General features: G+C 42.8%; 1 protein-coding gene across 1 annotated transcript; it reads right to left on the reverse strand.

Annotated features, from left to right (window-relative positions):
* Positions 1-851: 851 nt before the first annotated feature.
* On the reverse strand, positions 852-14801 carry DHX8 (DEAH-box helicase 8). The gene is made up of 23 exons (XM_085083311.1): positions 14649-14801; positions 14197-14282; positions 13531-13603; positions 13107-13192; positions 12406-12515; positions 11984-12298; positions 11536-11680; positions 10805-11008; positions 10407-10494; positions 10003-10100; positions 9362-9509; positions 8858-9039; positions 8166-8360; positions 7780-7965; positions 7087-7297; positions 6587-6768; positions 5762-5902; positions 5358-5513; positions 4434-4571; positions 3891-4019; positions 2886-3082; positions 2560-2739; positions 852-2027 (listed from the first exon to the last, which is right to left on the reverse strand). The coding sequence occupies exons 1-23, from the start codon at positions 14758-14760 to the stop codon at positions 1808-1810; spliced, it is 3582 nt and encodes a 1193-aa protein (XP_084939437.1). The 5' UTR covers positions 14761-14801; the 3' UTR covers positions 852-1807.
* Positions 14802-15244: the final 443 nt, after the last annotated feature.

Genomic DNA, 15244 nt, shown 5'->3' on the forward strand with positions numbered 1-15244 from the left:
ACCTGACAACCCTTCCAGTGAAGAATTTTTTCCTGATGTGGATTCAAAACTTCCTCTGGCACAACTCAAGGCCATTTCCCTATCACTGGTTGCCTGGGAGGAGTCCAATCACACTTGGCTCTCATCCCTTGTCAGGTAGTTGGAGAGAGTGACAAGTTCCCTCCTGAGCCCTACCAGCTCCTCCTCACCAGACTTGTGCTCCAGACCCTTCTGGGAGAGACTAAAACACTCAATGGCTCAAACTTTGTTAAAATCACCCAAGGGCTTTGCCCATAGTAGCAAAACTGCACCAAAGCCATCCCACTCCCCACAGTGTGACTCCTGACAGGAACCTGGGATAAGATAAAGATGGCACTATTGTGCAATTATCTCAGGTCTAGGGAGAAGTTAACAAGGCTAGGGGAGAAGAGCGTATCCACAAGGAAAGCCAAACCCAGCAGCTGTGCTGAGAATCAGCTCTGACTGGAGAAGGGGGTGCAGAGCCCAGACTCATTTGCTATGGCCAGGTTTGCACACTCTTCCCCCCAGGCAAAGGTGGAGGAGAGTTTTTGGGTGTGATTTAGAAATGTCTGGTACAGAGGAGCAGGGTGAATACCAATCCCTGGAGCATACAAGCCAAGTGAGAAGCAGACCCTGCAGAGAGTTCTCCCTTACACACACTGGCTCAGTGGTAAAACACCTCTGCACAACCCCAGAATGTCACATTCACACAGGACATTCCCATGAGAAGCAGTCTTAGAAGGGATCATAAATCATCAAAGACCCCCAAACCACCCCAGACTCATTCTCTTCATTTTAACAATAATTTCAGTAAATGTCCCAGCTTTGGAAAAAAAAAGTTTCTGCAGCTATGGAGTCAAATAAGTTTCATCTGTTAGCAACAAAAAAATATTTTACAGATAGCTTGGGTAAGACATAGTACACAGTGGGCAGTCACCGTCTTTTTAAACAATTTTTACACAATTTTTACAGACATTTTAGCTGTAAGAGCTCATTCTATTACAAAAACTCAACAGCTGTGATGTCACCAAACATTGCAAGTGAAAATGAAGCACATGTATAGGAAGTCTGAACATCTGTAACCACTTACATTTTCAGACTGAACTGTGCTGCAGAGGGGATGTGCTAATTACTGGTTGATAAACCAGCCTTCAGCACCCAGGAGATGGGGATGAAGGGTAAGACTTGCAGTCTGACCTGTGCCATTGTCCAAATGTACCTGACATTCTAGCTGGGTTTCAAGGATTTTTCCTGCCTTATCCCAAAGCCAGAGATACTAAGTATCTCACCACAGATGGCTTAAATAAAAGACAAATAGTTACAATGAATGAGAAAATGCATAAATTTGGTAAAATACAGAACAGGCTGCTCCCAAAAAGCAGTCACTGTCCAAGAGTGTAAAAAGAAATAAATCCCTTTTAGCAGGGTAAAGACACAAATTGTTCCAGCTTCTATTTGTCTGGTCACTCAGAACAGTCAGGTTGGTGAACAATCTGGTTTTGATCACTGGTTTTTTGTGTTGTTCAGCTCAGCACCCAGACTTCCAAGTCTTAGATTTTGTCTCTTGAAAGGGGAATCCCTAAAGTGCTCCAAGACCCACTTTGAGAGGCTGCAGTGGCCTGTGGAGCTGCAGCACATCTGTGCCACAGCTGGATTGCCCCTTGAGCTCCTGTTCTGCCAAGGCTGACTACCTGTTCATGGCACAGGTGAGCTTCCTGGGAGTGTCTGTCTTCCAGCACACTGGCACCAGTGCCAAAATCCCAATCCCACAAATACAAAAGCAGGAGAGTCCAGCAGGGAGCCGAGCTCATCGCCGTCGGAACGCTCGGGATATCCTCCAGGCATTGGGCTCCTCGTAGCGATTGTAGAGAGGCTCCAGCCGCTGCTGCTTCTTCTGCTTGCTCAGCTTGGTGGGATCAGAGACCTTGAAGAAAGCTGGAGCAAACTCCACCAGCCAGCGAGGGTCGATCGTTGTCACCTCACGCATGTACTCCTTGGTGGTCAGCACCAGCTCGTGATACACCACCCTGGGGAAAGGGACAGCAGCTCTGGAAATCAGTTTTTTCACACAAGAAGCAACAAGCGCTAGAGTAGCTAAGTTTGCTGCTTTATCTCCTTTTAAGCTCCAGTGCAGGCTCCAGAAGAACCATCCAGAAGAGCTATCCCTATTTCCCCTCTCCTACTTCCCAGCTACTCTTCAGCACAGAATTCCTTCATTCCATTTAAAACAATCCTCCCTCCCTCTTCAACACTCAGTGTTTTCAACTCACTTCCACAGTCCACAATACAGAAGCTGTAATGTGCTTCACAATACAGAAGCACACAACTGCAAACTTCAGGCCTGGCCTTGGCTCCAAAAGTCAGTCTCATCTCTGCACAGGTATTAAGTTTAGCAGCAAAAAGAGACAAAAGTAGACTTGAAATTCTTCTCACTCTGCTTGTTGCTAAGAAATCAGCAGCCTCTGCTCAGAGCTGTGCTCCACAAACAGCACACACCACAACTTTCTCTGTTATAAAGCTGAAGAGAAATGGAGAATTCCATGCTATTGGCTTCCTTACCATTCTGGCTGCCTGTTGAAGAGAGCACTGGATGGGTGGATATAGACCACTTGTTGGTCAATGAGTGTCCTATAACCTTCCTGGGGATCCTTCTTTGCTGCATTTCGGAAGAAACCACTACAAATGGCCTTCTGCACCCGAACTGTTGCCTTCCCACAAGATACCACATCCAGCTTATGCCTGCCAGACAAGAGTTAGAGAGAAACAGGTTAGAGCTCTCCAGATTTGGATGCAGCCACCAAGATCAGTTTAGCAAACTTTTTAGCTATTAAAATGTAAGAAAAATAAGAAACAAAGTCAGTTCTTGTCCTCCTTGACATGCTCACCTGTCCATAATGCCCAACATCTGCTTGCGGATGTCCTGTGCCCTGCGCAAGGATCTGGCCTGGATAAAATTTTCATAGCACCAGGGATTTGAAAATTTATTATTCTTCCACGAATTGTACACAGCCAGCAGGGTGAGGTGGTCACCTTCTGTTTGATGGAACTTGGCTTTCTTTTGATCAGCAAGTGCTTGTTTATCCTAACACATAAAATATACATCAGTCAGATATCTACATCATAGAGAAAATCCCTGTACAACACAAATTACACAGGCTCCTTGTCATTCATACCATGATGTTAAAACAGATGATACAACATTAATACAGCACAACATGTTTTATTCAATTTCAGTCCCTATTTTTGAAAGAACACATCAAAGTAAGTGGCTCCTTTATACTGCAGGAAGCATATACACACACTGAACTAGCTAGTTTTCTTACTGCTCTAGAAATAACTTCAGTTACTCATCAAAAAATGTGCTGAAGCAGTAGGCTTGAGCCTGGTGATCCACACACCTCTTCCCGCTTCTCCCATCTGCACATAAAACATTCATCAAATACTGCAGCTACATAGATCAAAACTGAAGTTAACAGACTACACTGCAGAAGTAATGGATCCAAAACAAACCTAATACTACAGCAGAGTCTGCTGCTTACTGACTTAAAAGAAAGCAGCACAAGACAGAGGTGCCATGAAGAAATACTTTCTGTGTGTCTGAAAATGCAAAGGCAATCTGAAGTCCAGAGCTGGGACTGACTTGGTTTAGGCTGTATGTATTTATTGGAAAATGCAAGACAGATTTTAAGACTTTTCACTTCTACCTTCCCATCTGCAAAGAAACTACCAACCCCACAGTTACAGACCCTTAAATGAAAAGGAACAGCAGAAAGATAATGCACAAGCAAATGGTCTGACCAAATTACAGGTTTCTTTTGGCAAATATGCTCCCACTAAACCCCTGAGGCATCCACACCAAACCCAGACTGTAGCACTGCCCAGTTCCTCACCTTTGGCCTGTAGAACACATTCTGCACAGACAGCATGGAGACTATGGTCAGCATTTCCTCACTGCATCCCAGGTGTACAGACATGATCAACATCTTACACAGCATAGGCTCCAAGGGGAATTCTGCCATCTGCAAGAAACAGGTTTCAGGGCATTCTATAACATCTTGGGAAAATCTTGAGTCTTCTCAGTGCAAAAGAAATTTTTCTCGCATATTTACTTTCCAAAGAGGTGTGCTTGACCCAGAATCACTTTACTCAACATTAAGCAAATTATTTCTCTGTATTCACTATCACAAGAATATCCCAATGCTTACAGGAAATTTTTTGACATGAATAAATGTAAACTTATGAATAAGGAGAAGCACTAGTTGCTCCTTAAAAAGCAGAAGGTAAGTGGTAAATGAAAAGCTAACAATGAAACACAAGAGAATGACAGCAAAAGGAAACCAACAATGCTAGGCAAGGCCTGCTGTGACTCCTCTCATGTCATCCCCTAAATATTGGCAACCAGGCAGAGGTCAGAGGAATTTTATTTTGCCTACCCTGCGCCCAAGTCGGGTGAGCAGTCCCTCATCATCCAGAGCTCCCAGGGTGTAGAGCTGCTCCATGGCTGTTATGAGAGTTTCCATGGGAGGAGCATCCATAAAGTCAAAGGACAGCAAATCGTTGATGCCCATAGCCTGGGAGGGATTGGAGAAAACCCAAGTTAAAACACTGACAAGGAAGACAACAAACTCCAGCCAGAGATAAAGCACCAAACAGAGAGGTACTACAAAACTTTAAGCAACCCCAGCCTCATGTTCTTATCCTGACTGCAGGTGCAGTCATGAATACAGAGCTGCCTTCCTGCACTTGAAATAATGTTCACTGGCCCATGGCATTCGTGCACTACTCAGCTTTCTGGTCTGTGCCACATATCTCTCAAGCAAGATGATTCAGTTGAGGAGAAACATAGGCTAAATGCTGTTTTTGAGGACTTCTTGTCTTGTAAAGCAGTGTGGCCTGACAGCTCCACAGTACATTAAATGTGCTCCCAGAAAGGGGAATGGCAGCAGCTTTCCCTATTGTGACTGGGTTAATCCAGTTCACAGACTTCCAGAGGGATGGCACACACTTAGACATGCCCATGTTTGCAGCTCTAAATCCACTCTAGAACAATGTGTCTCACCTGTTAACAATATAAATGTATCCTACATAGGAAATGTTACTGATCCTGACATTTCTGTTTCTCCTACATCCTGCAACTAACTGTTCTGTGCAGCTGAAACTCATCATTTAGGTGGATATCCAACAGAATAACCCTCAACAGAAAAACACAGGACCAAGCCCAGTGCCTGAGAATTGCTTTTGTTCAAGTCTCCCTTCCAAAATACCTCTGTTCACTAGGAGGATCTGAAATTACAGCAGTACTTCCTGAGATTCAAAGGCAGAGACTCTGCCTTGCTACAAGCTGGTGAAATACTTACCTTCAGGGAAAGCACTGTACTGGCCAGATTAGTTCTCTGGATTTCAGGCACATTGGTGGTTAGCATTTCATCTCGATAGGCTCGTTCTGTATATAACCTGTAGCATTTTCCTGGGCCTGTTCTCCCAGCCCTTCCTGCACGCTGCTTTGCTTGAGCCTAAAGGTAACAAGGCATCTCAGTAAACAGGTGAAAACAAGTGAAATAAAATGGTTATTCACAATTTTAGTTGTATCAATAGAAAGATTTTAAATACAACATAGGAAAGTATGTATTCCTCAGGCACAGCCTCAAGGAGCTATCAAAAATGTGGTTTTATCATTGCCTCATTTTGTTCATATGTGCTTGGATGCCACATTGGCAAGATACACAACACCCATGGGGAGAGGAAAACACAGAATGTCTACCTGTGAAATCGGTGTCACCACCAGCTGGTCAATTCCAGTCTTGGAGTTATAAACTTTCTGCTTCACAAAGCCAGGATCGACGACATAATAGATTCCATCAATAGTCAGAGAAGTCTCTGCAATGTTAGTGGCAATGACAACCTGCAAATGACAGTCTGAGTCAGCACAGCTCTGTGTCAAGCTGCCCAGTCAACCCCACCACCTGACCTCATCCATTGGAATAATATGAGCAGCTTGTTATAAATGCAACCACTGACACTTAATGTTCAAAGGAGAAGTGCGTTCACAGAGAACAGAAGGAGATATTATCTACAAAAATTGACAGGTTTTAAGTATCAACCTCTGTTTAAAGTTTGGGCAAAAATGGAAAAGAGTGTGATAAAATCCACAATTAAAAGCAAGAGAAAGCTTGTAAGCAGACTGCACTGCTTTCAGGGAGATTTTTTTATCTATCACTCAGACACAGCCTTTATTTAGAGAAAAATCTTCCTGAGAATATACCTCTAGATATTCACTAGTTTCTTGGTAGGAAATTTACCTCCATCCAACAGGAACTGCATTTAGATTTTAAAATTAACTAAAGTTAGTATCCTTTAAAGACTTCATTAAACAACACACCAAGAACATTCCACACAGAAGTTTCCTACACCAGATGTTTTTATACATGTTTTCAAAGGCTTAGGTATCTTGATATGTATACAACCAAAAATATGCTCTAAGCTATAAATCATCTTTTCTCCAAAAACTGTATCATTTCAGCAGTGTAATACACCCCACTATTAAAATGTATCAGCAGAAGGTGAAAGTGCACATAGATGGAATTACCTTTCTGCTCCCTGGTGGGGCTGGGTCAAAGATCCTGGTTTGCATTTCACTGGGTAAAGCTGAATATACTGGTAGGATAATTAACTCTGGAACATCAGGTCCTAGAGATTTCATCCTTTCATAGAGGATTTCACAGGCAGTGTCAATCTCTTCCTGACCAGTCAGAAAGACCAAAATGTCACCTACACAGGAAATAAACCAAAACATCCACAGATTCAATTCTATTTAGTACAACTCCAGCATTACCATATTCCCATTCCTCACCTTTTCCATTGATGAGGATCCCAAACTTTTGCTAGCCCCTGAGCAGCAACACTTAGCCAGAGGCAACATACTTCAGTCTTTCACCCAACTTTTTCAGCATTTTAGTTTCTGTATTTGCAAACAAGGATAGTCCTGACAGTATTTTGCTCATGTTACTAACATGATCCATGACTTATAGAAAGACCTTGCTCAGAGATCCTTAAATCACCAATAACCCAAGGCCATTCTCTACTCACCTGGTGGCTCTGTTAAGTGGATCTGCATTACTGTAATCAGACTGGCATCCAAATAATCTGTCTCTGGCTCTTTTGTGTACAGAATTTCTACTGGATATGTTCTGCCAGGAATTGTGAAGATTGGTGCTTCATAGAAATACTGAGAGAATTTCACAGCATCCAGCGTTGCTGACGTCACTATCAACTTCATATCCTGCCGTTTCTGCACTGTCTGTAGTAGGAAAAGTTCTCAAGTCACTTATTGCCTTTGGAACCATTAATATATGGCACTGGACTGAAGTCTGACAAACACAACCAGTAACAAAAGGTGGTTTAATGTCTGAGTAGAGGGGCAGCTCATCCCAGCACCCAGAATTTCAGAACACTGACCACTGAGGTCCCATTTGAAGCCTTTCTTAGCAACATTATCACAAGAAAGCTTTCGGCAGAGACAGATGAGCAAAGCAAGAGCACTCATCCACCATTATGAACATCCAGGATGGCCAATTCTCCTTGTTTCTGCTGCATTTTGCTTGCTCTGCCTTCACACAGAGGTCATTTCACTAATATTCAGACTACAAACCCTTACAAGCATTTGCTCTGCTTCAGAAGAGACTCTTGAAGCACACACATGAACCTGACTAGTCCCCTCTGCCTGTGCTCCTCTACCCATACCGAGGACACCACAGCAGTAAAAATCCAATGCTACATTACCTTCTTCAGGAGCCCAAAGAGCACATCTGTATGTATGGTCCTCTCATGGGCTTCATCCAGCATGATAATGGCATACTGGGTCAGATCTGGATCTATCAAGCACTCTCTCAGTAACATTCCATCTGTCATGTATTTGATGACAGTTTCAGGGCTAGTGCAGTCTTCAAAACGAATGGTGTAGCCAACCTGGAAGCAAGAGTTGCACAGAAACAGAAGTTACACAATTATCAGCTTCATTAACTCCCAGTTTGATTATTCCACAAACTCATTTTACAGCCTACAAGGGAACAGACACATGGACACACACAAGAAAACTAGCTCCAGCAGTGATTTTTCCTACTTTTCCTCATGCTTATTTGGGCATGTTCTTCAACATGGAAATTCACCTCTTGTCCCAAGCAGCAACCGAATTCCTCTGACACCCTCTTGGCAACAGACATTGCAGCCACTCTGCGAGGCTGAGTACATCCAATCTTTCCTCTCGAGGTGTATCCTGCCTCAGCCAGGTATTGGGTAATCTGGGTTGTTTTCCCAGATCCTGTCTCTCCAATAACAATGAGAATCTGGTTGTCATGCACAGCCTAGAAAAGATCAGGAAACATACACTTGTCAATATTTAAACAAAATCAAAACAAACCAAACAAATTCAGTATCTATCTAGGACTAGATTGAGCACCTGTTGCTATTGCTGCAGTTGACCCAGGCCAAAAATCATGTAAGTATTCCTATTGGTCAAGTCAGCAACCTGTTTAACTGCTCAGCTGATTTATCCCTTGCTCACATGATCCCAGTATCAATTTTGATTTACAGCAATAAATAGCTGGAACTTTAATAAAGTATATAGACATAGATAATACTTTAAAATAAATATTGTGAATTAAAGTTCAGCACTTAAAATTCCTAGCTGGCTCTTCACTTGTCAAAAAGCTAAACCAAGACTATTTATTTTAAATTACTAATTTACTAAATTTATTTATTTATTTAATTTTTATTTAATTTATTTAATTTATTAATTTAAATTATTTTAAATTTTAAATTACTGCTTGCCCAAACCAGAATGCCTTTTCAAGAGTCTTACTTGTATCAGCTGCTCCTTCAGTCTGAAGATTGGGAGGCTCTCTCTCTGTTCTATGATGGAAAGCTGGGTCTTTTTACCATAAGAAGCTTTGTTGCCACCAAATGCATGTTTCTTCCACTCTGGGATATCATTTGGCATCATCCCAATACCTCGCATGTTTGCAGCTATTTGTCTTCCATCCACTAGAAAAGAAACAATTTCATCATTACATCTAAGTTCACACAGCACAGACCCTGATGATCCTGCTCCAACTGCTCCACCACACATGCCTTCTTTTCTGTGTGTTTAAATGTTTTTGAAGTTCCTACATGTACACCCCCACTATTACAGGATATTGACATTCCTATTTCACTTCCCTTGACATTTCTATTTCCATTTCAGTGGGAAAGCATTTCTTTTTTGACTGCCTTCTACAGTGTGGCAGACAAACAAAATATCAAGACATTTCCCCTGGGTGGCTCAACTAGCACAAAAAACGCACAGTTTACCTGTGCTCAGACATACCATCAGGGAGAGGATCCACCCAGTGAGTGTTGAGGCCCATGGGGATAGAATCCATCTCTGCTTCTCTCTGGGCTTGTTTAAGTTCTCGCCTCTCTTTAGCTAAAGCACTTTGCATCATTGCAGCCTGGGACAAGGAACCATCTGGATTCTGGAGAGAAAGAAGAAAAGATTTCAAGCACTACCATTCCTTCAACTTCAATTATCTTTCTGTTGTCACTGTCCTTTAGAAGCATCTTCTGAAAATGCTTTAAAAAATGTTAAATTTTATTAGATTTTCAAGAGATTTCCATTAGGCTAGCCGCATGAACTTTCATGGTCATAACTAATATGGAGCATCCTTACACTGCCCAGTCAGAAGGATTATGGGTACAACCAATCAAAAGTATTTCTCTACTACCTTCTACTTTCAAAAGATAAGAAAAAGCAAAACAGAGAACGTACACTCTAACACACTTAAATAAAATGGCATTTCAGTTTCATTATTCCACTTTGTTGTCACCAGTTAAGTTAGAACCCAGCTTTATTAGGAAGGAGCTTCAGTTCAGTGGCTATATTTTTCAGGGTTCTCAGTAATGTTTACTTAATTACATATTTACTTAATTAAATCAAGTACATTGGTTTTAGCCCTGGAAACCTCTTACCTTTACTATTTTGATGGGACTCATATCCATGCTCTGTTTAGTGTGACCTCGAAGAAACGGTGGCTCTTCTTCAACTAGCTCAATCTCAAGATCCTCATCTAAAATCCACAAGTGACAAAGTTAAACATATTTCAGGTACATAAAATTGCCTCTTCAGATAATGCTTTCTGTGTATTCTTGGTTAAGAGTTTTAAAAGTGAAAACACTGCAAATAAAAATGCACAGACAGGGCACATCCAAATGCCATTAATAATAAAGCCACAGAAACCCTTGTTCCAAATGTACAAGATGTCAGCAAATTGTGAGATGCTTTATAGTTACTTATATCACCAATATCTTTTTGAATCAAAATACATCCAGAGGGACAAGAAATTTACAACAGTAAGACTACTGGGAAATACTACCTTCTTCATCATCGACTTTAGGAAGAATCCCAGTCTCCTCATCAAAGTCAGGAAACTCTTCCTTGGAAAGCACATTAGCTGCAATCATCTGGGAACAGAATGAATACAACATGAATATGTCCCCATGAATGAACACAACTCATGCCTATGACTCAGTTCTAACCCTATTCCTGTAAAACAGGAACAAAGGAATGGTCCTACATCCTGGCACACCTCTCCCCAGGTCATCCAGCCCCTGACCAAACAGCCCTTTTGTTATTCCAAACAGCACCAAAATAGTCCCAAATCAGAAGACAGCAATTCAGGGTTAAGAAGTTACACGATCAATTAATCCAGGAGCTGTATTCTAGTTCATGAAACTCCCTGGCAACTTTATTGACTGTGAAAGCAACACCCACCTGCTTGATTTCCCATTTCTCCGGGTCTGAAATGCGGGTGAGGCGTTTCCGCTCGAGGCTGTCGTCCTCCACCTCCGGGGCGCTCACCAGGGACAAGTGACTGGGTCTGTCTGGGTTCCTCATTGAGCTTTCTTCATTGATTTCTCCAACCAGGTTCCTCCTACGGTTTGGGTTCAAGTCTTCCCCAGTGTCTTGATCAACATCCTGCATTAGATTGATTGATTGATTGATTAGATCAACATCCTGCATTAGACTGATTGATTGATTAATCTATCAGCTCTAGACTTCTCCTTATCTATTAACTCTGGTGCTTTGTAATGCCAGTAACAGCCCATTCACAGAAAATGCTGGTTTGTAGGCTTTTTATTTTTTTCAGCTGGCACTGCCAAGTAAGAACATCCTCAGGTGTGGAACATTTTACTCGGTCTTGGCAAGAGTAGTGATTTAGCTTAAAATTAAAAGTTTCTCTCCTACTGAAAAAGGAAGACAAACAGCAACAGCTTGAGGTTTGCCTTGCCTCTTTGCTATCATGTCATGCCAAGAAATTGTTAAGAACACAACATCAAAACCAAGAACCTAGAGAAAACAAGTAAAAAGTAATAGGCCACTTAAATGCAGAACAGTAACTCAGTTTTTAACTCCCACTTGAATGGTTTTGTATTGGTTTCTACCAAAAAGTGTAAAAAATAGCAAAAAGAGGCATAATTTTAAGAATTTTAGCACCTCTGTACCTTCATGCTCAGGCTGGTTTTGGATCCAGTAAAGGATAATACTTTGACTTTCACTCTTTGTCCTTTGCTCACAACATCAGCAACATTGGCAACCCGTCCTTCCCTTCGCAGCTCTGAGATGTGAACCAAACCTTCCCAACGTTTCCTGGGGGTGAAACAAAGGGGCATGAGAGGGGCACACTATGACACTGACAGTCCTTCAGATCACTCAGAATCTATATTAAAATATTTTGCTGTCAACTGATTGATTGTGTACGTTCACAAACTGATTTTTGTAATGAGAATTTTATAATTCTCTGCTATCAAATTTATTTTTTGGAAACAGTCCTTCAGCTTGATGTCAAAGTCCAGCACACCTTCTGGTAGCCCCAAAACATCTTTCAGGTATTAGCAGAAAAGAGAAATCAGCTGAAATAGCAGTAGATCTGTTGTGAACATCAGAAGGTACCTTAGTCCTTCCAGCTGCACAAAGCATCCAAACTGCATTATGCTCGTGACTTTGCCGTTGTAAATGTCTCCAATGGAAGGCTCCTCAGCCGGTGGACGATCTATGTGTTTGTCTCTCCATCTCTCATGGCTCCTTTCCATGTACTTATCTCGATCCTTACGGTCCTTACTGGGACTCCAACTTCTGCTCCTTGAGCGGTATCTGGATTTCTTATCCCTGTTCTTATCCCAAGTCCTGGAACGAGACCTGGAGCGAGATCTGTGCCTTCGCTTCCTGTCCCTGCTACGACTGCGGCTCCTCTTCCTCTTCTTCGCCCTAAAAAACAAACAAATTCATCTTTGCAGTGAATTTCCAGCTCAGAACAGAGTGAGCAGGCAACGACAGCAGCAAAGATCTTCCCCCCAGACACACCAGACACCTACCGATGGTCGCTGCTCCTCTGCTTGCCCTGCTTGTCTGCACTGGGCATCAGAGCTTCGAGTTCTTTCAGGGCATCAGCTGCCACCTTCACGTCATCTTCATCCAGCATATTCTGCAAGAACAGAAAGCTGTTCTGCAAAAGGGCTGATAAAAAGCCTGTCACAGAGAATTAATCTACAGAATTATCATCATACGTGTATTTATTTAGAAAGAATGCAAGATAAAAAGAGATCAGACTCAATATGTGATACAGAAAAAAAGGAATAAAGCTCTCTCCCTATTTGGCCACAATACTGAGAAAATTCTGTGTTTATACAAAAGAAAGTTCCATCTCAATGCCCCAAATTATTATAGAAATACAAAATGCAAATGCCTTATAGCATCAGAATATACAAAATTTTTAACTAGTTTGTAACACATCATTACTTTGAACATTATGGAAGGAAGGCCAGGCTACAAATTTCCTGCCACAAGAGTCTCATCAACCATATATTCTCCAAAACAGTATCAACAAGGCAATTGCTAACAGCTATTCTTTGCAACAATGTGCAGTAAGTAACACCAGCCTTCTACCTCTTCCACATTTTACTTCTCATAGCTCACATTTATCCATGCATTAGACAGAGAAAAAAGGTTGAAACTAACTGGGGAAAAAAAAAAAAATTCACATAGTCACAAAAGAAATCTCAAATGAACGCCTTACCCTGATGTTGGGATTGTCTGGCCTGCAAAGGGCTGGATACAATTCCCTCAACTTTTCTTTCTCTGATTTGGGTTTGACAACTGCATCTGATTTTGAGATTAAAAAAAAAAAAAAGGCACAATGAAACACAAAACTTAGAAGTGCTACAACAATTCACTCTTGATTTTTCAACATAATTCAACATGAAGTTTAATTTTCATCTGAACACAAATGTTGATACAGCTTTTACAGAGACTCAATTCAAGGAATACTGTTTTACCTTCCTTCATATAGAATTCTGATCATTAATGAATATGTCAAAGACTGAATACTCTGAGCAGTACACTCAGAATAACAACAGCATGGTGCAATAGGATTTGCCTTACAAGACTAAAACACTAACTGCATCAATCTCACCAAACACTGAGCCACTGGCTCCACATACCTTTGCTCGTAGATGGTTTTGCTGGAGGTCGCATTGTCTGTATGAGACGTAGCAAGTTACTGATGAGGGAATCCTGAAAGAGTTAATGAGATACTTTAAGAAATGACTGCAACATTTTCATTATCAGAATGCACAAGTGAGGGTTTATTCACAGGACAAAAAAAAAACCCAATTCTGAAGATGCAGGTTGATTTTTACAAACTATCACTGGACTTTGTGTACATCCTATAAAGGTGTAAGTTGAAGCTGAAAATAATTATGATAATTTCATCTAAGTGACTTTTCTGTTAATAATTTTTAGTCACCTACTTAATCCAACCACAGTTATTCTGAGGAATCAACAAACACAGCATATTAGCATCATAAGAAGACTTATGACAACATATGCCTTCATGAAAAGTTGTTTCTTCCATATTTTATATGTTCAACATAGTAATAAGCAGTTCAAGTCGTCAGGAAGATGCTTTTCAAAGACAACAAAAGTCTTTAAAAATAGGAGGGAGGGGGAGGCAGGGGAGACAGGAATATCAGGAGCTAATCAGTACATAGTTTTCCAATTGGAGAAAAGCAATAATCACTCCTCACAACTCCCTCTTTAAAACAGAAAGCTCTATAAAATACACCACAGCAAGAAGAATACATAAATAACATTCAGGTCTCACTTACAGTGAACTCAGCACCATTCTTCAGCAGAATTGCTTTAAACGTATCAAACGTGGTGTTTTTCTCGGCAAGGCTTATCACAAACTCGGCTGTGAGGAAAAAAGCATGAAGTAAATGAAAACAAGTGACTAAAAAGCTGTGTAAGCACTGCACGGGGGACAGAAGCTGCTCTGGCAGCAAGGACCAAGCCAGGCCCTGAGCCTGCTGCGGGCCCAAGGGGCTTCTCCTCAGCTCCTCCCTGCTAGCCCAGACAGAAGCGTTCCCTCAGGCTATCGACAAGTTTTTATAAGAAAAATAATGGGTTTTATCCTCTAAATTCGAAAAGCACCTTCACAAAGCGCGTCCGGCCCGACAGCAAGGGCTCCAGCGGCCCTCCGCAGGCTGCCGGCCGGGACGCGATGCTCAGCAGCCGTGTGCCAGAGCAGCCCGGGCTGCCCACAGACCGCCCCGCTTACCCAGGTCCTTGTCGTTGATGCCCAGGTGGTTGTCGAGCTCGGTGCACACCTTGGAGACCAGAGACAGGTACTCGAGCTTGGCGAGCTCCTCGGCCGCCGCCAGCTCCGCCATGGCCGCTCGGCCGCGTCCGGGAGCGCCGGAAACGGAGCCGTGAGGGGAAGGGGCGGGGCCGGCGGGAGGGGCTGGGAGAGAACATGGACACAGCGGGGACAGAGCCGGGACAGAACACGGACAGAACACGGACAGAACACGGACACAGCCGGGACAGAACCGGGACACGGCCGGGACACAGCCGGGACAGAGCCGGGACACGGCCGGGACAGAGCCGGGACAGAGCTGGGACAGAGCCGGGACAGAGCCGGGACCGAACAGGGACAGAGCCGGGACACGGCCGGGACAGAACAGGGACAGAGCCGGGACACGACCGGGACAGAGCCGGGACAGCGCCGGGACAGCCCGGAGGGATCGGGCAGCGGGAGGGGTTTGCTGGGCAGAGGCTTCATGGGCTGCCAGCCTGGCCGAATCGGCACGGTCCTGTGAAGGCTTTCCTTAACGAAACCGGAGCGGTGCTTTCCTTCTCCAGCAGAGGACGGTG

Source organism: Lichenostomus cassidix, chromosome 27 (assembly GCF_008360975.1).
Source record: "Lichenostomus cassidix isolate B80296 chromosome 27, HeHo_3.0, whole genome shotgun sequence".
NCBI classification, from domain to species: domain Eukaryota; kingdom Metazoa; phylum Chordata; class Aves; order Passeriformes; family Meliphagidae; genus Lichenostomus; species Lichenostomus cassidix.

Bases quoted from the DNA above. Each gene is read 5' to 3' on its own strand.
- DHX8 (XM_085083311.1), bottom strand. From the start codon at position 14,760: ATGGCGGAGCTGGCGGCGGCCGAGGAGCTCGCCAAGCTCGAGTACCTG. The intron at 11,681-11,983 runs GTACCTTCTGAT...TTTCACCCCCAG, and splicing joins GTGCAGCTGGAAGGACTAAG to GAAACGTTGGGAAGGTTTGG. The intron at 5,514-5,761 runs GTAGACATTCTG...TGTTACCTTTAG, and splicing joins TGGTGACACCGATTTCACAG to GCTCAAGCAAAGCAGCGTGC.